Source organism: Ovis aries, chromosome 25 (assembly GCF_016772045.2).
Source record: "Ovis aries strain OAR_USU_Benz2616 breed Rambouillet chromosome 25, ARS-UI_Ramb_v3.0, whole genome shotgun sequence".
Classification (NCBI taxonomy): domain Eukaryota; kingdom Metazoa; phylum Chordata; class Mammalia; order Artiodactyla; family Bovidae; genus Ovis; species Ovis aries.
In genome coordinates, this window is record NC_056078.1 from 18,945,349 (window position 1) to 18,972,863 (window position 27,515).

At 39.0% G+C, this 27,515-nt stretch overlaps 1 protein-coding gene across 5 annotated transcripts in view; it reads left to right on the forward strand.

Annotated features, from left to right (window-relative positions):
• The window catches only part of REEP3 (receptor accessory protein 3), a 100,201-nt gene that overhangs the window by 57,789 nt on the left and 14,897 nt on the right, over positions 1-27,515 (forward strand). For 3 of the 5 annotated variants that reach the window (XM_060406500.1, XM_060406502.1, XM_060406501.1), the window contains 4 exons: positions 14,827-15,024; positions 17,770-17,846; positions 21,139-21,259; positions 21,439-21,552. In XM_060406500.1, coding sequence (XP_060262483.1) covers positions 14,842-15,024; positions 17,770-17,846; positions 21,139-21,259; positions 21,439-21,552 — 495 coding nt within the window. In that variant the 5' untranslated portion in view covers positions 14,827-14,841. The remainder of the gene's footprint in view (positions 1-14,826; positions 15,025-17,769; positions 17,847-21,138; positions 21,260-21,438; positions 21,553-27,515) is intronic. The other 2 variants (XM_060406503.1, XM_015104376.4) reach the window with 1 other exon arrangement.

Here is a 27,515-nt window from a genome sequence, read left to right on the forward strand (position 1 = left end):
TTAAGATTTATATTGTAGGGGTTAAATAAAAGCCTAACACAATTCCTTCTAAACTTTAAAAATGTAGATATTTCCCTGGAGGTCCCGTGGTTAGGACTCTGGGCATCCATTGCAGGGGGCCTGGGCGTGATCCTTGATAGGCCAAAAAAAAAAAATGCAGCTAAAATTTAATAATGTGAATTAGAGTACTCCTTGACCTTTACAAAGTAAAATGAAAGCATTCCCACAAGTTTCACGCTAAGATGGAGCTAGCAACCACAGCTGTCCAATGCAAATGCTTCATAAAACATACACAAAGAAAAAAATTTCTCCCAGTAACATTTAAACCTAAGAGGCTAAGTCAGGCTTTTGCTAATATCTAGGAAGAATTTTACCAACTGCAGTGCCAATGGAAATAGATTTCAAAAATCAGGGACAGAAACTGTTGTTTCCATTAAAGGAAATGTTGTTAAATAGTAAATTGGAGGGAGGCCTAGCCACCTCCACCCTAATCCCTAGTGATGGAACAGTTTAAAATCATAAAAGCTACAGCAACCAAAAACACCAAAAAACTCAGCTGCCACCATCCTCCGTGCTGCAGGAAAACCATGTTCAGAAGCAGCCAATTCTGCCTCCCCCACATCTGTTCACAAACCATAGCCTCACTACTTTGAAGAAACCCCCCCAATAAGTTCCAAAAGGAAGAAATAATTGAGTACATGAGAAATTCAAAAGTGCAGTACTAGGCAAATGCAAAAATAAAAATGACAGCAGTATATTTATTATAATTTATATTCTTGAATATTAACAGTTTTGAATGCAGTAGTGTAAACTATTTATTTATTTTGAACAAGCAGGAAGAAAAATGAAGCATTCAATTCACAAAGTAACAAAAATATCAGAATTAATGGAATCTGTAAAGAAAGTAGAGTAAATAAAGAAATAAAAATGCAGAAGTAAAATAAAAACAAAATCAAGAGAATTTCAATATTTCTAAGAGTTGTTTCCTTGAGTAAATCTAACAAAAAGTACAGAGGAGAGTAGAAAAAAAAATTGATAAATAGGACAGGGTTTAAGTGACAGAAAATTAAATAATGGGGGGCTTTAAATGAATGCCTAACATAGTTCTTTCTAAAATTTTAGAGTAAATTTTTTTTAATTTAAAGATGGAATGTTTTCTAATAATGTAAGACATACTGAAAAAGTAAAAAAAAAGTGTTAATAGCTCAGTCGTATCTGACTCTTTGCAACCCCATGGAGTGTAGCCTGCCAGGCTCCTCTGTCCATGGAATTCTCCAGACAAGAATAGTGGAGTGGATTGCCATTCCCTCCTCCAAGGGGATCTTCCCAACCCAAGGACTGAACCCAGACTCCTGCGTTACAAGCAGATGTTTTACCATTGAGCCACCAGGGAAGCCCTGATCTTTCCTTTTCCTTTTTAGCTACTGTTTACATTATTTAAGCAGAGAAGTTTCCTCTTTTGCACAATACAGGATCTACCTTTGGAGTGTTCACATATGTACATCATCTTTCTTTCTATTATGTAACTTTAGTAATATAGTGCTTCACCAGCTACAGCTATAATCATCATATTGTCAGCCAGATTGCCATCATGCTGTGAAAGGTCCTCCTAAAAATATAAAAGCTAGAGCTGTTCCTGAAGACTTTAGCTAAGTAAGAAAAATAAAATCTGTCAGAAAACCTCATGTAATTTTAACAGCTCACGAGTGGTATGTTACTTCAGAAATATAATAGATTGTAAAAAGATTGAAGATAGTTTGAATAACTATAAAAACTTAAAATATATAGAATTATATCGACTGATCACTTTTTCTTAAACCACAGATTCAGACTCTGCAGGTAAAATTGAGAAATTCATCAAAAGGTCTTGAAAAGTCACAGAAATAGATGGAGTTAAGTAATTTTATTTGAAAATATTATATTAACTTTCAAAGGTTTCCAACAGCATCTTTTAAATAAAGGTTTAACACTTCAATGTTACTGTATTATATTCTTCTTTAAAAGATTGTCAGAATAAATTATTAGAGCCAACTGGAAACGTCTTTGCCAATGATGTGATGTTTGAATATAATTTCAACCTGCCCATCAATGTTCTTCCCTTCTCTGTAGGAAGCAGATTTAGATATACTCTTAGGGAGAAAACTCTTAAGGGCACTTCCACCTTGGGCAGGGAGAGGGTTTCCATCCAGTGGTCCATGTCCAGATAGCTCTGGACTCTAGGATGGGACATCCTGCATGAGACTTCTGGGCACAAGAGCCTATAGGCTGCCCTACCCTGGGTACTTTACTCAAAGCTTTTGTCTTTTCAACTGCTAGCCATAAACAATGCCTCTGAGAAGTGGGCTAAAGCTCAGTTCCTTCTATTTTTTTGAGGTTCTTATTTTAAAAAATGATGATGTGCCCAAACAGTGTTATGAAAACAAGGGCTTATTTTAATTGTTTATAGCGAACAAATTATCAAACTGAGTTCATCTTGCTTCCAAACCCGAGGCTCTTTTTACATTTTCTTCATGAATGATAGATACCACCTCCTTCTAACTGGTATTTTCAGAAAAAACACCGGGTATCTCCCACTGCAATCCTTGTCGCACTTAGAGGAACACTAGAATCTCCCTGGGATCTTGTTTAAAATGCAGATTCTAATTAAGTAGTTCTGGCCTGGGTTTGAGATTCTGCATTTCCAGCAGGTGCCCAGATGCCGCCAGTGCTGCTGGTCTGCACACCGCAGTTCAGGTAGCAAGAATTTTGTGCATGTTCTCAACTCTGCTTACACATTACAAATTCATAGAGCTTGCCTTCGAGACACCTTGCTGCCCTCTCTCTTCCCTGAGATGATGGAGCCTCAGAATCTACATAATTGCTTTTAATTTCCAAGTAATTCTTATCCACAGCCAAACTGAAAAGCATTGACTAAGAGAGGTATTTTACTATATTCTGAAAAGTGAATAATTACCACATTGTGCTTTTTTAAGTTTATGTAGGCAGATGGGCATAAAATAACAGACTGTTTTAGAAACATCTGTATGTAAATGGACTAATAACTTGGAACATATTATTAAAAAAATTAAAATTTCTGGTCATACCGTGTTGCACATGGGATCTTAGTTCGACCAGGGAGCGAATCTGCGCCCCCTGCAGTGGAAGCTCACAGTCTTAACCACTGGACCACTTAACCACTGGAAAGTCCCAAAAAATAATGTTTTAATGAAGTTAAGCATATTATACCATCGGGGGGTAAGGGTTTTGAGTTGGGTATTCTCCTAGTTTCTGTACAGGACATTTCTACATCAATGAAGTTTCTCTTTGTAATCATCTGCCTTTCTTCCTGTGCCATTCCTCCCACCTTTTTGTTCCCCTCACTGTGTTACGGTGATCATACTGTCCTGCCCGCTGTACACATCCATCCGCTCCATACCCCAAGTATCCCATGCCCTGTAACTTGCCTGTCTCTCTTCACTCAAATGTGAACCTCAGTTCTGTATGTGAGGCTGACTGCACATGCTTTTGAAGGAAAATAATTTGATAGCACAGATTCACTTGTCAGTCGTGACAGATGTATTATTCCTAGAGTTTTTTTTTTTTTTCTTCCAGTCTTTGCTTCTCTAGAAGATGCTATTTTCCCATGTAGTATTTAGGCTGCTTCTTACTGTTTGAATGATTATTGTATGTTTGACATATGCTGCTGCTGCCGCTGCTGCTGCTAAGTCTCTTCAGTCATGTCCGACTCTGTGCGACCCCATAGATGGCAGCCCACCAGGCTCCCCTGTCCCTGAGATTCTCCAGGCAAGAACACTGGAGTGGGTTGCCATTTCCTTCTCCAATGCATGAAAGTGAAAGGGAAGTTGCTCAGTCGTGTCCAACTCTTAGCGACCCCATGGACTGCAGTCCACCAGGCTCCTCCATCCACGGGATTTTCCAGGCAAGAGTACTGGAGTGGGGTGCCATTGCCTTCTCCATGACGTTATTGAGCCTATAAAGCTACAACTTGTATAAAGAAAGTGGTATCTTTTACTTCAAGAAGGAAAGTTTCCATCTACTGTGTTAGTCATAATCTTGCCAGTCATCTGGAAAAAAGAGTATACCTTTCAGTGGCTATATTAGTTCACGTGTGGAAATAGCAAGGTAGAATTGACTGCGTAAAGATTCATGAGAAACTAGGGGACCTAGGTGCCTAAGAAGTGGTGCCAGCCATTGGGAATGTCTCAGGTTGGAAATGCAGTGGCCCAAGACTTTGGGAACACTAAGGGAATAAAGAAGGTAAGATGGCAGTTTAGTGTGGAAGCATGATAATTAGGAAAGCCGTCTAACCCAGTTTACTCCTTTCTATCTGCACAGGCTCTGTCCCATGCTAAAATCCACGAGAAATTCTGTGCGGTTCTATGAAAAGTGCACTGTGTCTCTGCAAATATTTATTATTCCAAATGAATCAATAAGACTTCAAATAATTGAAAAAGTGAAGTGCGAATTATCAGCCAGTGTGGATGCAGAGTTATTTTGTACTAAGAGGTCCTTCTTTCCTAAATTCTGCTCCTGGGAACAATTCCCATAAGCAGTTCCTACTTTATCTTCTTTTCAACACTCCTTTTAAATTAATTATCATCTAGCTTTTAAACATTTTTGTGTTTTTTCCTTCTCTCAAGTTCCTCAAACTTACATGGGATCAGGGATGAGATACATGGGGCTTCTGTGACTCAAGAGCATTGAGGGAAAACCAAGGTAATCTTGTGAAAGAGTGTCCATTTCTAGTTGCAGGCTGCCCCATTTTAATTCGTTTTAACACCAAATACATCTGTATAATATGAGACTTTCCTCCTCAAAACAACAGGATATTCTGTGAGGTCTTTGGCAGTGATGTCTGGAAACTGCAGGTAAACCATGATGCAAGTTCAGCATCTGAAAGTATTAATATGACTGACTCCCAAACATCCTAGTTCCTGGCAAGGTAGAGAAAGTTAAGACAGTAGGGCTGTGAGGGAGGAAGCACCCCAAAGCCAGGGAAATGCAAATCAATCCTAGTCTCACATACTTACCCCAATGCATGCTCCCTCTTTTTTAAGGAAAAAGTATTTCAACCAATGTCTGTATTTACTGTGGATTGAACTTCAACTAGCTTATTTTCAAGCATGCTTCTAACTTGGCACAGCTCTGGGAAAAATCCCATAATTGAGCCATCTGGGTTGGATAAAAAAGGGCGTTTTTCTATTTGATTTCTCACATTTTGTTCCTCTTTGTTTTTAATGGGGAAAAATCATTATGAAATAACCAAATTATTGCATAATGGTACTGAAACAAGAGAAACCTTTTCAACTTGATCCTGTTTCTAAAGAAAACTCTATTAGAAGTTCTCTCTGTTGTCTCTGAAATGTGGTGTAGAATGAATCTTTTGGGTGAGCTGACTTGAGGGAATAACTAATGGTCAGAAAATAAAGTTCTCTTTGGGTGGTCTGAAATTCAGCAGTGTTTATTTCTTCTCAGAAATAAAATCCTCAGCAAGGATTTTTTTTTCCCCCAGTGAAGCATATTTTAGCATTTTATGCTCTGGATTTACTTAGTGTGGTTATAATTGAAATCATTAGGCATATGTAGTTTTTTCATTTTTTCTGAAAAACCAGCATTAATTGCCTATGAGTCACATAATCTGAAATTAAGAGACACTGGAAAGTTGTTTAATATCTGATAACTTTGAAAACAACTTTGATAAAATAGACTATGTTATATGTTATGAATTTCTCTTTGCAGTCTAGAGTTATTTGTTTGAATTTTTCATCAGTTCAGACCTTAACTTTAAGAAACTGTTCAGTAAAAGCCTTCCTGTGTATTTGGTTTATTAGGTACAGGGATGGCTGGGTCCTAGGAACATGATGATAAACAAGACAGTTTCAGTCCCCATTGGTTGTTAAGAAGACTCTTGAGAGTCCCTTGAACTGCAAGGAGATCAAAGCAATCAACCTTAAAGGAAATCAGTCCTGAATATTCATTGGAAGGTCACATGCAGAAGCTGAAGCTCCAGTACTTTGGCTGCCTGATGTGTGGAGCCAACTCATTGGAAAAGACTCTGATGCTGAGAAAGATTGAAGGCAGGAGGAGAAGGGGGGCAACAGAGGATGAGATAGTTGGATAGCATCATCAACTCAATCGACACAAATTTGAGCCAACTCTGGGAGATAAAGGAGGACAGGGGAGCCTGGCGTGCTGCAGTCCATGGGGTGGCAAAGAGTTGGACACGACTTAGCAACTGAACAACAACAACATCGGCCAAAAGGCAGAGGCAGACGTTATACAAACCTTTACACAGATACACTGCAAGGGAAAGTAGATTAAATATGTACAAAGATTATGTATGACCTTAGGACGGGGTGGAGGCAGTTAGGAAGGCTTTCCTTTGGATATGAAGAAATGTCATTCATACAATGCAAATGAATATTATATAGTATATTAAAATATTACTAGTTGTATGCTGGATTGAATATTGTGCTGGTAATCACTTATTATCCATTTATATGTCTTCTTTTACTCATCCTTCCCATGAAAGCTGCTTCTGCATAGGAACGCCTTGACATCCAGGTTTATGACTATATTGTGTCAAAGCATCTTGTTTGTAATAGCCCCAGAGTACTATGTGTCAAGTTAACATATCTTTTTTGTCGTTGTGCAAAACCACAGGGCTGCTTATTGTCACCCTGTTTATTTAACTAATACACTGAGCACATCATGAAAAATGCCAGTCTGGATGAATCACAAGCTGGAATCAAGATTGGTGGGAGAAACATCAACAACTTCAGATATGTGGATGATACCACTCTAATGGCAGAAAGTGAAGAGGAGCTAGAGGCACTAAAGAACCTCTTGATGAGGGTGAAGAAGGAGAGCGAAAAGGCTGGCTTAAAACTCAGTATTAAAAAAACTAAGATCATAGCGTCCAGCCCCATCAGTTCATGGCAAATAGAAGGGAAAAGGTGGAAGCAGTGACAGATTTCCGCTTCTTGGGCTCTAAAATCATTGCAGATGGTGACCGCAGTCATGAGATGAGAAGATGATTGCTTCTTGGCAGGAAAGCTATGACAAACCTAGACAGTGTGTTAAAAAGCAAAGACATCATTTTGCTGGCAAAGGTCCTGTGTAGTCAATGCTTTGGTCTTCCCAGTGGTCACGTATGGTTGTGAGAGCTGGACCTTAAACAGGGCAGAGCACCAAAGAATTGATGCTTTTGAACTGTGGTGCAAGGAGATCAAACCAGTCAGTCTTAAAGGAAATCAACCGTGAATACTCATTGGAAGGACTGATGCTGAAACTAGGGCTCCAATAATTTGGTCACCTGATGGGAACAGCTGACTCATTGGAAAAGGCCTGATGCTGAGAAAGATTGAAGGCAGAAGGAGAAGGGGACGACAGAGGATGAGATGGCTGGATGGTATCACCGAAGCAATGGACATGAACTTGAGCAAACTCCAGGAGATGGTGAGGGCCAGGGGGGCCTGACATGCTGCAGTCCATGGGGTCTCAGAGTCAGACATGACCAGGTGACGAACAACAAATATCATTTAACATACATTATCGTTAATGTCATTGTTATCATAATACCACAGTGCTCATAGCATAGCAAGAATAAGTTATGTAAAGATACAATTTGAGAAAGATGCCTTTGAGTTAATATGCCCTCACCACAGTTCTCCATAACGCTTGTGAATGTACAGCCGTGAGCCTCACATCAGAACAGGATATTCCTCAATATAAATATACCAGTCCATTGTTCTCAGCTTCTGTGATGGAAATCAGGAGGGTTATTTTACAGTTATGGTTTACTTTTTATTTGCTTTATTTGTGTATCCTGGGATCTAAATCAATTGCATTGCAAATTCTGTCTCAGGATATTGAATCATAAAAACTTGTTTTGTTGAAAAATATTTAAAAACCATGAAATGAGGCCTACTTTTCTTTTGGCATCAGGAATAGGTACATGCATACCTATTAAATGGAGCATGGTCTTTTGATAGTAAATTTAGCCTGTGAGTACATTCATTTTACGGTATTCACTCAGGCTTAAAATATCCTAATTCCTTTGAGAGAGTAAAGCAAGAACGCTATCACATGACTGTCTGGGTTTGTGAAATGCTAAGTCTTACAAAAGCCTTCTGGATTTTGAGTAATAAAGCAAGTACTGGCTTGTTAAGTAGGATAATCTAATCCATGCACTATATAAACCAGAATGTAATTTTAGATACTGTGGTTTTATATCACAGACGACTCTGTTTTCGAAAGAACTTGCCAAACTATATGAGTATATTTTCTTAGAAAATAAATTTATTTTGATATTTCAATGATTTTAACATTTCACTTGGATAATTTTTATTTGCAAATATTTTATTTTTTAAAAACATTCATCACATTTCTCTAGTTATGAAAAATATGGTAGGGAAAGTGTGTCCCAAGATTGATAAATGATTGCCATTTTATTGTGACCACTTCAAAAGAACTTTATTACAAAATAATTAGGAAAAAGAAGGAAATTATATTATTGTTCATAAGTTAGCCCAGGTCACTAATAATTTAAGAAATATTTCTTAACATTTATTTTGTGCCAGGTACTATAATAATCACTAGGTATACTCTTGGGAAAACCAAACCAAAGTCAGCAAAATAGGCCATTGAACAACTGTTTTTCATGTAGTCGTCCCACTGACTTTTATGCATTTTGCTCTCTGAATATTTTGGCTTACCACTCAGAATATAATTATTTTAAACTTTATGCATATTTCTAATGAGCGTCTGTATCTGACTTCTTGGCCTACTGAAAGTACCAAGGGATTTCTGTAAGTCACATGTACTGACATTACAGACAATAACAAATTTATACAGGTAGAGGCCGCACTAGCCAAAGGATAATAAAAGTAATTTAAAATAATATTTCTCTGGCTTTGCCCTAGTCTGCTGCATAAGAACATCAATCTTGCCTATCTTCCAGTTTCTTCTCAAATACTTTTTGGGTTTTTTTTTGGCCGCCCCAGGTCTTAATTGCAGTATGTGGGATCTAGTTCTCTGTGCAGGGATCAAACTCGAGCCCTCTGCATTAGGAGCTCAGAGTCTTAGCCACTGGACCACCAGGAGAATCCCCCCAATATTTTTGAGAGTCCCCTGGGGCTATCTCAGGCAGAGTTTCTTAAAATGATACTCCTCTTCTCCATTTCCAGGTCATTGTGGTAGTAGCATCCATCAGTGCCAACCAGGGTATTACTGGTGTCACAGGTTGTAGCCAACAGTACTTTGACTGATGTCCACCTAATTCTGGAACCATGACTCTTTCAGTCCCCACAGAGGTTATAGGGTAACCTTTTATATTAGCGTAGGCTAAGCTTCTGTAATTATAAGTAAGCAGGTAAGTTGCTCACTCAGTCATGTCTGACTCTTTACAACCCTTGAACTGTAGTGCGCCGGGCTCCTCTGTCCATGGAATTTCCCATACAAGAATCCTTGAGTGGGTTGCCATTTCCTACTCCAGGGGATCTTCCCAACCCAAGGATCAAACCTACATCTCTTGTGTCTCCTGCATTGGAGGCAGATTCTTAAGCTGAAACAAAAATGCAGTGGCAGAGGGAATATAAAAACATATTTGTCTTTAGCATAACAGTCCCGGTTAGTGTTGACTTCATCAAGAAATGTTTCTCAAGCAACCGTGTAAGAAGAAATGGGAAAAAAAAAAAAAAAAAAGAAGAAGAAATGGGGCTCTGCCCATCTGTAATATGAAGATTCCAAGGTTACTCTGCTCCCTGCCCTCCCAGCCACAGGGCGAAAGAAGAGCCTGTGGGGAAACGCACTCACTTCTCAAAAGCCTCAGCTAATATTCTGTTGGCGGGAACTGGACACATGGCCCTACCTCTTTCAGAAATGGACTGAGAAGCGCTAGCTCTGGCTGGGCGACTCCCCAGCCAGCCTCTGTTATTTGCCTTTTTATGAACCGCAAGCTGTCACCTCCACCCCGTCCTGTTTCACCATCCCGGACCTTTCATTGCAGCCACCTCTCTCTCATACCCAGAGAAGCCGAGGGCATCGCTGGTCACATAATCTATTCCATCTCTACCCTAGGCAGATCCCTAGTCCATCCATATAAACAAATTTCATAAACCTTTACTACTCCTTTGAAATCCACTCTCCTTCCCACCCATCCCCAGCATTAAAAATAACCTGCCCTCCTACTGCAGAGTAAAGGCAGAGGCCCTCACCTATAGAACCACTTCAGCCTCTTCCCAACACGGCCACGCTCCTTTTGATTCTGTCTCAGAGGAAGATACGCCCCAGCTTCTTTCTTGATCTCTCTCTTCTTTCTCATCTATCTCATACAAGATCTCATTCCCATTAAGAATTCCTGCTTCCTCATAATTTGAATCTCATTATCTCTCCAGTAAAATGTTCAATCCTTGAGGCTATAAGCATGCTTTCATTTAGCCTCATGCTATTTTTTATTCCCTCCCCCCCCCATTTTTGTTTTTCAACCAGGCCTCAAAAGACTCCTTTATATTCAACTGTCACGTCTTTACTTCTTGTCTAAGCTGTTTGCAGTCTTTACAGAAAGGAGCACGCTAAGCTCTGGGTGATTTCATATTCATTCAACGATTCATATATTTACTGAGCTCCTTCTCTGCAGATACAGAGGGTTGAGCAGAACAAAATAAAAGCTTTGTCCTCTTGGAATTTACATTTTAGTAAGGAAAGGCAAGAAAAGCATTTTAGTATTTGTTAGATGCGTCTGTGATACGTGCTAAAGAGAAAAATAAGTCATGATAAGGGAGTTAGAAGGACATTGTTATTTTAAACAGAGTAGTGAAGAAGGGGCTCTCAGATAAATATTTGAGCAGAGACCTGAGGGAAGTGAGAAAGCTATCCACATGGATAACTGAAGGAAGAGCATTTCAGACAATGAGACAGCAAGTACTAAGGCCCTGAGGCAGAAACATTTCTGCACCCAGGAAGGATAGTAAAAGGGCCTGATGTGACTGAAGCAGAACAGGGGAAGGAGGACAGAGCAGATGAGGCCAGAGAGGCAGCTGGAGCCAGAACCACAGGGCCTGGTAGGCCAAGGTAAGAATTCTGATGGGGGCCAACAGAGGAGTTTCAGCAGAGGAATGACCGTGTAGTCCAATAGTCATGTCCGGATGTGAGAGTTGGGCCATGAAGAAGGCTGAGTGCCAAATAACTGATGCTTTTGAACTGCGGTGTTGGAGAAGATTCTGGAGAGTCCCTTGGACAACAAGAACGTCGAATCAGTCAATCCTAAAGGAAATCAGTCCTGAATATTCATGGGAAGGATGGATGCTGACGCTGAAGTTCCAATAGTTTGGCCGCCTGATGTGACGAGCCAGCTCACTAGAAAAGACCATAAAGCTGGGGAAGATTGAGGACAGGAGAAGGGGGCGACAGAGAATGAAATGGTTGGATGGCACCATCGACTCAACGGACATGAATTTGAGCAAACTCCAGGAGGTGGTAAAGAACAGGGAAGCCTGGTGTGTGCAGGTCATGGGTTCACAAAGAGTTGAACATGACTTAGTGACTGAAAATGACACAATGACCTGCTCTCTAAGGAGACACTCTGAGTGATATACGCAAAAAGACCCAGAAGAGCAGAATGATCACTTAGGACACTGTGAGAATAATCTGGACAGGAGATGATCATCAACTGGACTGGTGAGGTGTCTGTGGAAGTGGTGTGGAATGATTTTTATTGCTGATATATTTCCAAGAGTTGAGAGGCTGCATAGTGCTAGGACCTACCCCCTGCCCCTCCAGTGGAGTTTCTCCTCCACGTCCCACCTTTCTTTGCCTTGCTTAGGGCCCAGGAGGCTGATCCATACAGGTTGCATCATTTCTGACTTCCCTTTGGGTTTGGCTCATGAGAGACTCCTGCAGAAAATCAGAAGGCTGGCTGAGCATGAGGTCGGTCAGATTAGGGTTCTCCCAGCTTCCTCCCTGCCACCAGGGGTTGCTGTGAGTGTCCCCCTGAGACCACACCTTGATGGTTACCCTGTTTGGATTCCAGTAAACCTGTCCCTGTCCACCCTTCTTCACACCAGGCAAGTAATGCCAGTTCCTGCTGTCGCTAGTTCAATGGTGAACCACTATTCTCTACTGGTTTTCTTGAACTTCTTCCACAACTGTATGAATAGTCCCTTTAATAAACTTTCCTCAAACTCTTGTGCTCTTGACTCATACTGGGAACTAGGGCATCTAATGCAGTAAAAACAGCAGAACATTTTGTTTATCACTGTTATTTACTTGTTTTTCTCTCCAGTAGAATGTTAAATCCTTGAGGACAGAAGCTGTTACGTTCCTGTTTCTGGTCCCATGATGTGAAGTAGGCAGAGCTGATTACAGCTGTGTCAAGGAGCATTCTGTGTGATGATCCCACCTGCGTCCTTAGGAATTATCTAAATTATGTTTTATTTGAAAGATGAACCAAAAGTAGGATGTGTGTGTGTGTGTATCCATGTTAGTGCTCATAAGCTCCACCTTGTTAGATAATTCAATTCCTTGGGGTCAAAAAGACGTTTAAGAAAAAGTTGAGTAAAGCTTTTTGAGTTGAGTAAAGAAAAAGCTTTCTTCTTCTTCTTCTTCTTCTTCTTCTTTTTCTATACAATATGTCCTTGTTGGTTATCCATTTTGAATATAGCAATGTGTACATGACCTTCCCAAACTCCCTAGTTATCCCTTCCCCCACACCCCCGGCAACCATAAGTTCTTTTTCTAAGTCTGTGAGTCTCTTTCTGTATTATAAATAAGTTCATTTGTATCATTTCTGTCTAGAGTCCACATGTAAGGGATGTCATCCGATATTTCTCCTTCTCTGACTGGCTTCACCCAGTGTGACACTCTCTAGGACCCTCCGAGTTGCTGCAGATGGCATCGTTCCATTCTTTGCAAGGGCTGAGTGTGTTTGTAGCTCGTCTTCTTTATCCATTCCTCTGTCGATGGACATTTCACTTGCTCCCGTGTCTTCGCTATTGTAAGCAGTGCAGCAGTGAACACTGGGGTGCGTGTATCCTTTTGGATCATATTTTCCTCTGGATATATGCCGAGAGTGGGATTGCAGGGTCATATGGTAGCTCTATTTTTAGTTTTTTAAGGAAGCTCCATACTGTTCTCCATAGTGGCTGTACCAATTTAGATTCCCACCAACAGTGTAGGAGGGTTCCCTTCTCGCCACGCCTTCTCCACCATTTGTCTGTGGATTTTTTGAGTAGCTTTCTTATTCATTGTTCTCATGAAGAGATCTAAACGTTGGTTTGTTGATTCTGAACTGAAAAATAGAATTTGTTCCCACTTTCTTAACATAAACTTTTTTTCCTGTAACTTTAAAGGTGGATTATGATATATTACAGCTGCCTGTTAAGTTACTGACTTTTATTTGCATAGCACTTTAATAGCATTTATTTCTATTAGATTTTGTTTTATACAGTCATGAGATTATCAATTTGCATTGTTTTCCTACCAGTTTTTTGGTTTTAGTACTACATTTTGTTATTGATGTTTTCTGTCCATCTAAAGAATATTTTACCATAACATATTTTTAATTATCATTTTGTGTATTGCTCTTTTCTTTCTTCTCTTCTTTTTGACCTTGACTTCATTCTGTTATTTTCTTTGGGCTAGACCTTAAAGAGTAGGCTGAGCAGCCTTGAGGTATAGTTTTAATAAAAGGTTTGCTGAGTAATCATTTGGTGTAAAATCCCAACCAAATCCATTAATAGGAAAAAGAAAGCAGTATCTTCTCAAGGTTAACTTTCTTCATACTTGCTCACATGAATAACACACACTCACTGCATTCATTTAATTATTAACTCAATTCAACTATTGTTAAGGTCCTTATTTCTAATAAGGAAAACAAAAAAATGCAGAAATTTATGAGCAGATTGTCAAAGAATATATTCTTTAAAGATAAATTAGAACTATGGAGTTTTGCTTATATAAAATTGAGCCAATACCACAGGAAAATGACCAGGAATACACTATTAATTGTATAGTTTGCTGTTTTTTAACTAAAAGGACAGAGCGTTCTTTCTCTTCTTTTCTCCTTTTAAAATTTTTGGCATTATTTAATATTCTCACAACCTAAATAAATATAGTCTTTTTTTTAGAGAGATAAACATTATATATGTGAAAGCACTTATATATTTGGTGGGTTTTAAAATGAATTTGAGGAACTTCTCTGATGATCCAGTGGCTAAGACTCGGCGCTGTCAATGCAAGGGGCACAGGTTCTATCCCTGGCCAAGGAACTAGATCCCACATGCTGCAACTGAGAGACCACATGGCACAACTAATACCCGGTGCAGCCAAAAATTAGCAAATAAAAATAAGTAACATGAATTTGAAAACTGGGTAAGTACTTGACTTTACTAAAGCCAAAGTGCTTTTGCAATGTATGGGACTCTAGCAGCGCAAGTCTGTTTGAGAACTAGTATTTCAGAGAGTATCACCAAACATTAACTACGCATACTATTCAACTCTATTGGGTAAATTATGACTCTGTGGAGTGTTGTTTTTCTTTCTTATCCATTTGGAAGATCACAGCCATAATGAGGGTTGTGAGATAGTAAAATGATGAAAATACAAAATAATGAAAAAATAACAGGCATTGACTTAAATCATTTATTTTTCTGAAAGTTTCCTAAACTTCCTATGAGAGAGACCAGTTAACTTAAGCTGCCACTTTCCCAGGAGAGAAGGTGGTAAGGTTTACACTGAAATCCTTGTGCTAAGTGCAAGAGGGAGAGAGAGAGAAATGAAATGATTGATCTGACAGCAACCTCTTGTTTGCAAATCTGCCTTTTTCAGGCTACATTGTAGACTATGGCCCTGTGCCCATTTCCCAGCTCAGCCTCTTGCACAACTTACTTATTTTGGCCCTCAGTAAAAGGAGAGGAGTTTGCCGTGTTATTTATTTTTGAACTCTGCCGCATGGAGCACTGGGATTTCTTAGAGTCTCCTCAAGAGTCCTACAGTGAGTGGAATGGAAGGACCAACAAGAGCAGGGTATGTGTTTTTTTGTAATTGCTTTACAGTTGTTTTCAATAAAGCTTCAAAAAAACTTGATCACCTGCAGGGTCCCTTCTAGCCTTATAAAAATGCACTGTTTTGTTTCCAGGCTTTTCCCTTTCATTTCTTTTTTAGAGGATAACCTTGTGAATACAGTTGAAAGGTAAAAGTACTAAATTAATGTTTGATTTGGAAAGGCTAAATGAATGAATTTGTGTGAGAGCCTCACTTTGCTTTTAAAAGAAGGGGGCAGCAAGAGAAAGCACATAGGATTTTAACCCTGGAAAAAAATCTGCATACTGGGACAAAAAGCTTGGAATTGGCGGCAGTGAGGGAGTAAAGTAACTCATGAAAAGTGAAAAACTGAAGGGAATATTTAGTCTTTTTTTTAATTTGAGATGATAATCATAAATCCATTTCATTGTAGATAATGTACTATTTTGGAGAAGGAAATGGCACCCCACTCCAGTGCTCTTGCCTGGAAAATCCCTTGGATGGAGGAGTGTGGTAGGCTGCAGTCCATGGGGTCGCTAAGAGTCAGACACGACTGAGCGACTTCACTTTCACCTTTCACTTTCATGCATTGGAGAAGGAAATGGCAACCCACTCCAGTGTTCTTGCCTGGAGAATCCCAGGGACAGGGGAGCCTGGTGGGCTGCTGTCTCTGGGGTCTCGCAGAGTTGGACATGACTGAAGCGACTTAGCAGCAGCAGCAGCAATGTGCTATTTGCTTCAGGCAGTTTTTTAAGCTCTTAAGTGAAGTAAACTGGGCTTCCCAGGTGGCTCAGTGGTAGAGTATCTGCCTGCAGGAGACATAGGAGACACAGGTTCAGTCCCTGGGTTGGGAAGATCTCCTAAAGAAGGAAATGGGAACCCACTCCAGTATTCTTGTCTGGGAAATCCCATGAACAGAGGAGCGTGGCGGGCTATAGTCTGTGGGGTCACGAGTCAGACACGACTGACCAACAGTACACACACACACACACACACACACACACACACACACACATACATACACACACAAGGTAAATTACTCGTCATATGTTACAACACATTGTTTCAAAAGTTATTCATGGCTGTTATTAATTGATTTTTCCAAACAGAAAACTGTTAAAGCTACCTGAATTATAGTTTCATATTTATAAAATACCCAAAGAAGCATCTGCATTAAAACTAAATAGGTCAATTTTTAAACTAATTATAGAGACCTAATTTTTTTTTTTTTTGGTCATCTTATTGTGATGAGAATAGGGAAGTAGTGGTTATTCTTAGACCTCACGTTCAGCAGTTCCTCATTCCTTTCTGTACATGATCAAATTGGATAATAGCACCAATTTGGGAGTCAGGCAGTCTGGATTCAAATTCTGGCTAAATGAACTTGAATACCTCTCTGTACTACCAGTTCCTTATAATTACATACTTATGTAGTCTGTTTCATAATGCTATTGTGGGGGATAAGTGAATTAATACATGTGATGCTCTTAGCACAGTCTCTGGGCTATAGTCGGCATGATTTTTTGTGCTAGCTGTAATTATATTATTGAGAAAGCAGAGATTTTAACTCTTACCCAAAACCCACCCTATGTAAGTGATAAAAGAGTCTGTGTGCGTAGGGAGGTGGAAAGGTATAAATTTGTGAGAATGAGTTCAAGGAAAATGAATATGGCACCATTCTGTGAGAAGGATTGCTACAAAGACACAGAGTCTCAGGGACCTTATAGGATGCTCTAGTCCAGACAAGAGGTAAAAATATCCTGAATTACTCTCTTAGTCCATTCAGAGTGCTATAACATAGACAGATTAGTCTATAAACAACAGAAATTTATTCTCACCGTTCAGGGGGCTAAGACTTCTAAGATCAAAATGCAGGTAGATTCTGCATTTGATGAGGGCCCTCTTCCTGGTTGATAGATGGCCATCTTTTTGCCGTGTCACCAGTCACATTTGTGACGACTCATGATCTAATAACCTCCCACATTTGGAGTTAGGATTTCAAAATACGAATTTTGAGGGAACATAAATACTTGGTTTATTGCATCAACTCTTACAGTATTAGAATAGAAGAAGGAAAAGGATATGTAAAAGATAACAGGCTTACATTTAGGGAAGGAGGAAGAAGATACTAACTTTAGATTTTCAAAGTGGTGACGAGCATTATGGATGTAGCAAATCCAGGATCAGTCTTTGGTTTCCAAAGACGGATGTATTGAGAAATGAAGAATGCAAAATTTAAAAGGCTAATAAAGATTAAATGTGTCCATATCATACTATATGGTTTCTATCATAATTAAACAGTTAATAGTCTTCATAAAGAAGCATGTAATAAGATCTTTTAAAGAATTTTCCTCCAGTTAAGAAAAATACGTCCTATTTTTTCATTTAGTTTCCTACATTATACTGTATTAAGCCTAGAGGTTTGTTATCCTTCAATTCTTGTATCCCAGGACAACTGATGTGGTGACGTGAGGAAGTCAGACATAAAACCTGTTGAGAATTAAACCATCGCCTTCATCATTTAATCCAACATACTATGTATGATTGGAGAAGGAAATGGCAATCCACTCCAGTACTATTGCCTGGAAAATCCCATGGACAGAGGAGCCTGGTAGGCTACAGGGTCACAAAGAGTCGGACACAGCTGAGCGACTTCACTTTCACTTCCACTATATATGATCTATACAACTCTTCAGAGTTGCAGATAATTTTGGTCTGTTATTTCATAAGTATTTTTATCATTTGCAGGTTCGATGGATGATGTACTGGATCGTCTTTGCCCTGTATACTGTAATTGAAACAGTGGCAGATCAAACAGTCGCTTGGTAAGTTCTAGCTCTGAGAAATATCCATAATGTAGACTCTTACCTGGTGTCCTCCGTTCTTATCCTGCCCTTGCTGTAAATGAAGAGATTTTTTTTTAATAAATTTTTAAATGTCTGCCTATTTACTTAGCTATGCCGTGTCTTAGCTGCAGCATGTGAGATCCTTGCTGCCTCGCAGGGGACCTTTCCTTGTGACACGTGGGCTTAGTTGCTCTGTGGCATGTGGGATCTTAGTTCCCCAAACAGGGATCAAACTCGTGTCCCCTGCAGTGCCAGGAGGATTCTTAACCACTGGACCACCAAGGAAGTCCATCCCTAACTAGATGAATTTCCTCAGGCTACCTAATTATCCACTGTACCCTTCCCTTTACCTGGTTTCCCCACAAGGACATTTCCTTCCTTGTGGAATCCCCCACGTAAAGGCAGTCCATCCTCCCGCCCACATGCTGCTTCCTCCCGCCCTTCTCCCGCGCACGTCCCAGGATCTCGGAACAGAGAAAACTTGGTTGTCATTATCTTTTTTCCACACTCTGATGACTTCACACTATTTTTTCTTTATTAATATTTCCTAAGCAAACTCCCCTTTTGAAGCCCACAGCTTCTGGTTTTAGCACTTCCCTCCCACCCTTAAAATTCTCATCCACAAACATTCAAACTGGATGACATCAAGTCCACACGGCCACCACCCACTCCCAACACCAGCTCCTTGGCTGCCCTATTCCAAACAGCATGAGGCAGAATTGAAACATGTTTCTATCCTCAAGGATCGAACATTTTGCTGAGAAGTCATACTTAGTGGAACAACCTGAATCTCTTTGTGCTATATTTCAGTAATATATTTCCAACTATACCTTGCCATCACTTGGAGAAGTCATTTTTACAAACTCTAAACTCTTACTATCTCGCCACTATCTTCAACCACCCTTACTGCACAAACCCCCAACTTAAATCAGCCCAACCACACTCCTCTTTTCTTCTTTACCCAGGCTACCAACTGAGCTGAAAAGAAATCAATCAGTTGCTCATATAGGTATCAATTTGAAAGTCACCCTTCCTTTTACTTGCTTTTTGGTCAGTGGCTACTTCCATCCCCTCCTATTTCTGTTTCAAATCTTTACTGTTCTCTGCTTTAACTGTCTTTCTGACTTTGTAAGTCTCATCATATTCTCATAGCATACTAGGTCACATTGGATGGCTCAGAAAAAATAGAAGTCATGAGACTTAAATGTTCTTCACAACCAGCTTTTATGTATCAACTTCTCTGTATCTGCATCCATCTCTCTCTTCCTCCTTCTGTCCCACAGTTCATTTATCTGTTATGTTTTGGTAAAGCGGTTTGGGAAGGGTTTTTTGTTTGTTTGTTTGTTTGTTTTTTAGTGGCAGAACAGATTCTAAACCATGCTAGGTTTCTTTAAGTGTCCGTGTTCTCTATTTAAATGCATCTCTTTTTTTCTGGTTGCAAATGTATATATATACACTATTAAAAAGTAAACAAGGTAGAAAAAGCTTGTCATGAGAGGAAAGTCCAGAGACTCCTCTGCAGCTGCACTGTGCAGAAACCCTCCACCATCCATACAGTAGTCGGTCCTCACTGCCCCCTGCTCACCTGTCTCATCAGAAGAGCCCAGATTTTTTATCATGTCTCTCAGTAGTGCATAGACCACAGGATGCTTGTTCCCTTGTGCTGTTTTACTTAACTTTTGCTATGGCAACAAAGCACCCTAAAAGCACAATGGGTTAAAAAACAAACATTCATTTCTTGCTCAGGCTACATGAAGACAAATGGTCAGCTGCCAGCCTTGATGAGCTCAGCTCAGTTTTAAGTGTCTTCTTGTTCATGGACCAAGCCTGAAGAAGCAGATATTCTCATGACAGAAAGCAGAATTTGAAAGCAAGAGGTTGGGGGGTGTTGAAGTGAGGGAGTCACAGGACATTTAAAGCTTTTCTTTGCATTTAACATATATTGCACTCACATTCTGTTGCCCAGAGCAGGTCACATGACTAAACCCACGTTCCTTGCTTGAGGAAGTGTAGTCAGCCTATGGGAGAAGATGCTGAAAAACCCAAGTGGGAAGGGGCACGGGTATATAACCCTAATTTCCAGATTACCACAATGGCAATTCCATTCTCCTTTCAAGTGAACAATTTAGGTCTGTCAAGCGCTGCAATTCTGGCCAAATGAAATTGGAGGGGATGTTTTCTGGGAGCTCTAAGAGAAGGATGTGTGCATATGAGGTAACATTGCACACTTGGAGCTTATTAATGCTTAAAAACACACCTAACGCTTGGGAGGTGTGTCCTGCTAATGCCACAGCAGCTAGGCTCTGCAGACAGGGTGGGTACACCTTACTGTCCTGGTGAGATGCTTTTAATGACCTCTGCCAACAAAGGTCCATCTAGTCAAGGCTGTGGTTTTTCCATTGGTCATGTATGAATGTGAGAGTTGGACTATAAAGAAAGCTGAGCACAGGAGAATTGATGCTTTGAACTGTGGTGTTGGAGAAGACTCTTGAGAGTCCCTTGGACTGCAAGGAGATCCAACCAGTCCATCCTAAAGGAGATCAGTCCTGGGTATTCATTGGAAGGACTGATGCTGAGGCTGAAACTCCCCAATACTTTGGCCAGCTGATGCAAAGAACTGACTCATTTGAAAAGACCCTGATGCTGGGAAAGATTGAAGGCAGGAGGAGAAGGGGATGACAGAGGATGAGACGGTTGGATGGCATTACCGACTCGATGGGCATCAGTTTGAGTGAACTCCAGGAGTTGGTGATGGACAGGGAGGCCTGGCATGCTGCAGTCCCTGGGGTTGCAAAGAGTTGGACACGACTGGGCAACTGAACTGAATGACCTCTCTGAACTACTCCAGTTAGTTTGGCAGCTTGTCTATCTTTACCTATAGAGAGCAATCTTGGAACTTCCTTGGCAGTCCAGTGGTTAAGACTCTTCCTTCCAATGCAAGGGGTGCAGGCTTGATCCCTGGTCTAAGATCCAACATCTGTGGAAGTGCAGCCAAAAAGTAAACAGTTGTGGTTTTTTTTTTGAATTGTACATGAATGGAACAACTTTGAACTAGAAGTTGTGAATCACTGCAAGGGGACAGGCTGCTCTGATCTGTATAATTAGTGAGATTAATTTGTCAGTTCAAACATAGTTGTTTCCCTAATCACAATTTCTTACCTGTGAAAGTGTAACACAGTGACTGAACTTTAAAAAAAAAATTGTGCGTGTGATTTCCTCATTGTCTGCAGTTTATTTTCACCAGCATCCTTTTCAAATATTTTCTTCTCAGGTTCCCCCTCTACTATGAGCTTAAGATTGCCTTTGTCATATGGCTACTCTCTCCTTATACCAGAGGAGCAAGTTTAATATACAGAAAATTCCTTCATCCACTACTTTCTTCAAAGGAAAGGGTAAGATGTATAAATTATTCCCACAAATCATTCGTTAGAAATGTGTTTCACCCTCACATGTAGCATGCTATAAAATGAGTGAAACTGTTATATTAGGGGGGCAAGTCCTAGTTTTCAGCTTCTTGACATTCTTTTCAAATAAAATTAATATCTACGAACTTGATTTTTTTTTTCCCCAGGAAATTGACGATTATATTGTCCAAGCAAAAGAACGAGGCTATGAAACTATGGTAAACTTTGGGCGGCAAGGTTTAAATTTAGCAGCTACTGCTGCCGTCACTGCAGCAGTGAAGGTAATTTTTTATTTACCTCTTTTTTTAATCCAGTGTCACATTGCCAGTGAACAAAGTAGGGTGGCTTTTTATTTCAGGTCATTATAAATTTTGGCACAAATTTACCTTCTGTTTATTTTTGTAATATTAGAAAACAACAAGTAGACTATTTTAAAGATATTTTAACACGTCTTCTATAATTGTTGGATATTTTGAACTCTTAATTGATGACAGAATGAGAGATAGTAAATAAAACATACTGGAAAAATGTCATTTTGTTGTAATCTTCCTACTTTATAACCTTAAAATAGTTTTGAGTAAATAACCTTTAGTAAAGATGACCATTCTTTCTTTCTCTGTCTTTGCTGTTTTTTTTCCCTCTCTCTCTCCATGGCAATATCTTGGTAGGATTTCTGGCTTACTTCTGCACCCATACTTCAACCAATTTGAGGTAACTGATTATTCAAAATAAGGCATGAAAAATTTCTGTTCTTAAAACTTAAGATTTTACTTAGCCAATTACTAATGTCATGTGTTGTGTTTTGCAAGCCAAATTATCAAAGGAATGCCTTATGTGAAAATTCGCATTATGGCTTTTGGATTTCTTTGCATGTAGTAATTAGTGTGGTTGATTTTAAATCCCATGGCATTATTGGTTTTGGTGTGTAGTATGTGAAAAGAAAATAGGTTTCAGCTTCAGAAAGTTCTGAGTATGACTTTCCAAATAACCATCAGCCTTTTACTTAACTTCTGCTTTGTGAGGATGGCAGGAAGGAGAAAATGAGGCAGAGCAGAACTCAAGTCCTGGTCTGCTGCGTAAGAAAGTAGAGGTTTTAAAGCGGTTGCCTGCAGGGTGATGGAAAGAGGGGACCAAAAGTTTCTTGCTTTCTTTGTTATAAAATTTGGCATTATTTAGCATCACAAATCAAGTACATGTTATTTATTTACACCCCCAAGAAGATGCTTTCTGAATTTCTATACTTAAAAGCAACATTCAACTTGACTCTGTGGTGAAAAACTAAAAACTAAATGTCAACATCAATTTTTGATGTTGACATTTAGTTTTTAGACATTTTAGAGCACTGTTTTTAGGAAACATAGACGCACACAAATTTCATTTGCCCTCTTCACTTCAACACTTAAATATGGCTTATAATCCTACCTACTCTGTGAGACTTATAACTGTTTTGTGGGATATTTTATTTTGACTTACTACTTCCAACCTCTACATGAGGAACCAGAAACCCCAACAGGATTATCTTTCCTCATTCCTTCATTTATTTTTATTTTATACATACTTTGCTGCCATTGGTATTTAACATCCTATATGTTTATTTAACAGATATTTAATGTATTGACCATCTAGGTTTGTATTTAATGCCTACTGTATGGTAGGTGCTTGGGATGCAGCAATGAACAAAACAGATACAGTCCCTGCCCTTTCAGGCCACTACTGTCAAGCTGAATATCTGTATCCACTAACTGAAAATTTTATCTCATATTTGGTTGCTTAGAGCCTACCTTTGCCCTCCATTATTAAAAAAAAGCATTATCTAGTAATTCCCTGATGATCCAGTGGTGAGGATTTCATGTTTTCACTGCAAGGGCCAGAGTTCAATCCCTGGTCAGGGACCTAATATCCCAAAGCCTCAGGGTGCAGACAAAAAATAAATAAATAAAAAATAAAATAAGCATTATCTTACTGAAACACCTTTTTGTAGACAAACTTCTTTGTGATCTATTGCTTGTCTTTATACATTTAACAAATTAAAACCACCTCCCCACTTCAGAGGCAGGAAACAGCATAAAAATTATCTAAGTTACCACTGCAGAACAACCCCACTGTAACTTGAATTCACTTTGGAACTCTCTCTTTTTTGCTTGTGATCTTGTGATCCTTTTGTTATCGAGTTCACTGTGTATAGTGAACTTGATACGATGAGGCAACCCTCATCATTCTCCCAATGAGCAGAGGAATGTTGGCATCAACCATACTGGATTTTATTCATTAGAAATGGTTATTAAATATGCTGAACACAGCATAATGTTAACACCATTTGCCTCAAGTTTTACTGTGCCTGCTTTAAGGTAGGGGAAATTAGTTTCATCTCTAGAGATGTCAAGGAAAGGCACTGACTGTGATGGAAGATTCACTGAACCAGACATTTCCTGCTGAAGAATAAATTGAAACCGAAATAGGAAATAGGTCAAGTTTAAGGAGAAACTGCAGGAAAGCTAATAGTAAGACTTGAGAATTATTAAACTTTTTTTTTTTTTTTACAATATATGGTTTGTTAAAAATATCTTTCAGACTAAAAATACTGAACTCTCAGTGTGACCTTTAAAGACTGGCAATACCCCTGGCTAGGTTTCCCAAGTTGAACCGCCTGAGCATGTTAAAGATGAAACCAGGAATCTAATCAGAACATTTATTACACCGTAAAGCAATTTTCTGAAAATGTTACTCAGTTCTGTGACCTCATTACCCGGCATCTGTTCACAAGGTCAGTGTACAAGTTTATTTTGGCTGAGCAAAGCACAAACATATGAAGGAGCTTCAAGGATTTTGCTGAGGATGTTCAATGTCCCATAGCTTTCACATGAGAAATGCCGGCGGCTTTTGTACAGACGAGCAACGCTCCTGCTGAATGAAGGACAGATGAAGAAGAGAACTGTTAGTCGTATTAAGCACCTCTTAGGATTTTCTCTAGCAGCCTTTTCTTGGTGAATTCTTTAGCAGATATTATTTTTTAAAGAAATCAATTGTCACAGAAATGAGAGCCTTACAGTTAAAATTTCTGAAATCTTATTGACTGTAAATAATGACGGTTAGGTCAGAAATCCTGACATCTTGCTGTCTGTTTTAATGGCTTTCTGTTTGTGAAAGAATTTGAGAAGATTCAGCTGCTTAGTATCATCTGTATAAAAAAGAGAGCCCTTCTTCAGACAATGGAGAAGAAAGATCTTTTTTTTTTTCTCTCTGCAGTCTAGGCAAGCACAATGTTATAATGAAAGCTGAATTCTGTAGCAGTTGAGTTGTCAGCATTTTTTAGCCCTGATTCTGTCACTAATTAGCCATGAGATTTAAGGCAGTCATCTGCACTGATCTCTCCAAGTATCCATGTTCTTACATGTAAAATGAAGGGGTAAAAACTGACTTCTAAAACTCCTACTCGAAAATGATGGTTCTCAACTGGGGGCAATTTTGGTAATGTCTGGAGAGATTTTGGGTTGTCCCAACTGAGGCAGAGGTGCTGCTTACTGGCATCTTAGGGAGAGGACAAGTATGTTGCTTACAGAATGGCTTCCCAACACACAAAAAAATTATCTAGAACAAAATCACACTAATGCTGAGGTCGAGAAACTCTGCTGTGAAAGTATGGTAAGTCAGAAAAGGCTTAAAGGATATGTAAATATGTACAGGTAATTTGCGTGATGGGTTATAGATCATCTTTCTCTTTTACATTTTTCTCTGTTACAAACATTCTTCAACAAATATATATTGCTTTAATCTTAAAACCATGAAAATATAGTACTCACTTAATGAAAATGCAGTCCATTCTTGGCTTGATCAGATTGTCTTAAATATCTATAAGGACACGGCATTTCCCTAAAAACTGCAGACTATCCTTATTCTCAGTTATAATGTAGTATGTCAAGGATCAATAAGAAATAGAGCTTAATGACTACTCATTATTGAACAGTGTCCTGAAAATTATTCCATAAAGAATTGCTGGTATGCTTATAAGATTACAAAGCATTGCTGATTATATTTTTTAATTCTTAATTTAAAAATTCTGAGGATAGGTTGAAGATTTTATACAAAGGTGATGATAAGCACAGTAAATTCCTCCATGAGGCTTCCCTGGTGGCTCAGCGGTGAAGAATCCACCTGCAGTACTGGGGATGCAGGTTCAATCCCTGGGTCAGGAAGATCCCCTGGAGTAGGAAATGGCAACCTACTCTAGTATACTTGCTTGGGAAATCCCATGGACAGAGGGGCCTAACAGCCTACGGTCCATAGAGTTGCAAAAGTCCATGGACACAACTGAATGGCTAAACAACAACATAGTAATTTTAATATAATGTTTAACCAGGAAGCAAAATATTTAAACAAAGCAGAATGGTTGGGTATAAAGAGGTTAGAATGAGTCGTACATCATGGTCCGTTTTTACAGATGCCATCCATAGGCTTGATACTTGAGTAGACATACACATTTTCAGGTATCAGTAAACTTCTGTGTGGGGCCAGCTGGGGAAGCTGCTTCTGGGCCAAAGCATTCTTTGCAGAGCTTGAACCCAGCCCTCCCACCCAGCCAACCTTACCACGTTCTTAGTTTTCTTAAACAGATGTTCTGGGCTCATCTAAATTCAAACCCTGAGACCTCTGAGCTCCCTGAAGACAGGAACACTTCGTCTAATGATGTAAAATGTTCTACAGAATACTTTTTAATTACTTTGACTTTTGTTTTCTCATCATAACCTTTCTGTTATTTTCTCTTTGATTTTTAGGACTAAATTTAACATACGCTGTGTATATATAATTCTGTAGAGAATAGGATCTAAATGCAAGATATAGAATGACCTTGTGGTTAGTAACTCCCTTCCAACTTACTAAGACTGCTGTTTCCACACATATTTTCCTCCGCAGACTAGAACCTGTCTTCATTTTTCTTATACTTTTTAACTTAATAGTGTATAAACCAAATGCAAGAAAATAAATCAAGCATTATTAATTTAAACAAATATAAATACCTTTTAGTATTGTTTTTGATAAGTGGCTATAATTTCCTGCTTATGCCCTCAAAATGTAGAAACATTTTCTTTTAATGATGGGAGTAAGGGATTTAGATATTGGAAAATGATGAAGAAATAGGTCAGAAATTCTTATATTATGTTAACAATTAAAACTTCATTATACCCTCTGTGATGACTTCTGGGATGGTGGGGTGGTAGAAGGGAGGTTCAAGTTGGAGGGGATATATGTATACTTATAGCTGATTCACATTGTTGTACAGCAGAAATCAACACACTGTAAAGCAATTATCCTTCAATTAAAAAAAATTCACTATACCATCTATGACTAATTTTGTAATATAAAGAAATTTTTGAAAAAAATAGAAATCACTCATCTGCCTAGACATTATACTGTTTTAATTTTTTAAATATTTATCCCTGTCTAAATATAACCATACTGCACACTTACACCCATATTTTGCATGATTTAGAATTCTGAGGTGGAGGGGAGGCATTTTCTCCTAACATTTTATTGCAAACATAATTCCCTTATTAATGGACTTTTTGTGCAGAATATATTAGAGGGAATAGCTCTGTCTTTAAATGCAATTATTTTATAGTGACATCTCTTCTTTAAAGTGGTCACATTGGATACTTATAATTTATGTAGTGTTTTTGAAGTTCACAGTTGTATAATAGTTTCCTCCCATGTTATTTCTATTCTGGGGTCATTAGAAAACATACAGTGAAAAGAAATTATTTGAAATGATTTTTCAAAGTGATAATGGCTGTTGAAGTGCTGTGAGTCCTTAAGGAAGGTAACAGCCTCTTTTTGCTTTTCCCTATATGGTAGCAGGCCTTTTTTTTTTTTTTTTGAGGATTAATAATACCAGGGCTAGAGGGCTGATTACTCAAGAGCTGCATTAAAATCCTGACTGTATATAGATCACACACATCTCGGTGTTGGTCCTGGCCCACCTTTTGTGTAACCCTGAAGCAACATCCTAGTGAATGGTGTAATCTACCCCAGTAGATACCCATGACCGTACTTGTGGTTTGGTACTGAACTTCCCTGTATAAACTCCAGTGTTTATATTCAAACATGCTGCTATCTATAGAGAACTCTGTAGCAGTCATGAGTAATGAAAAAAAAAAAAAAAAAGGCTTAAAAAGAATAGTTTACTTATTACATATTCAGTATCAGCCCCGTACCAGGTATACTCAGAGAACAGAAGAAGCCTAAGATT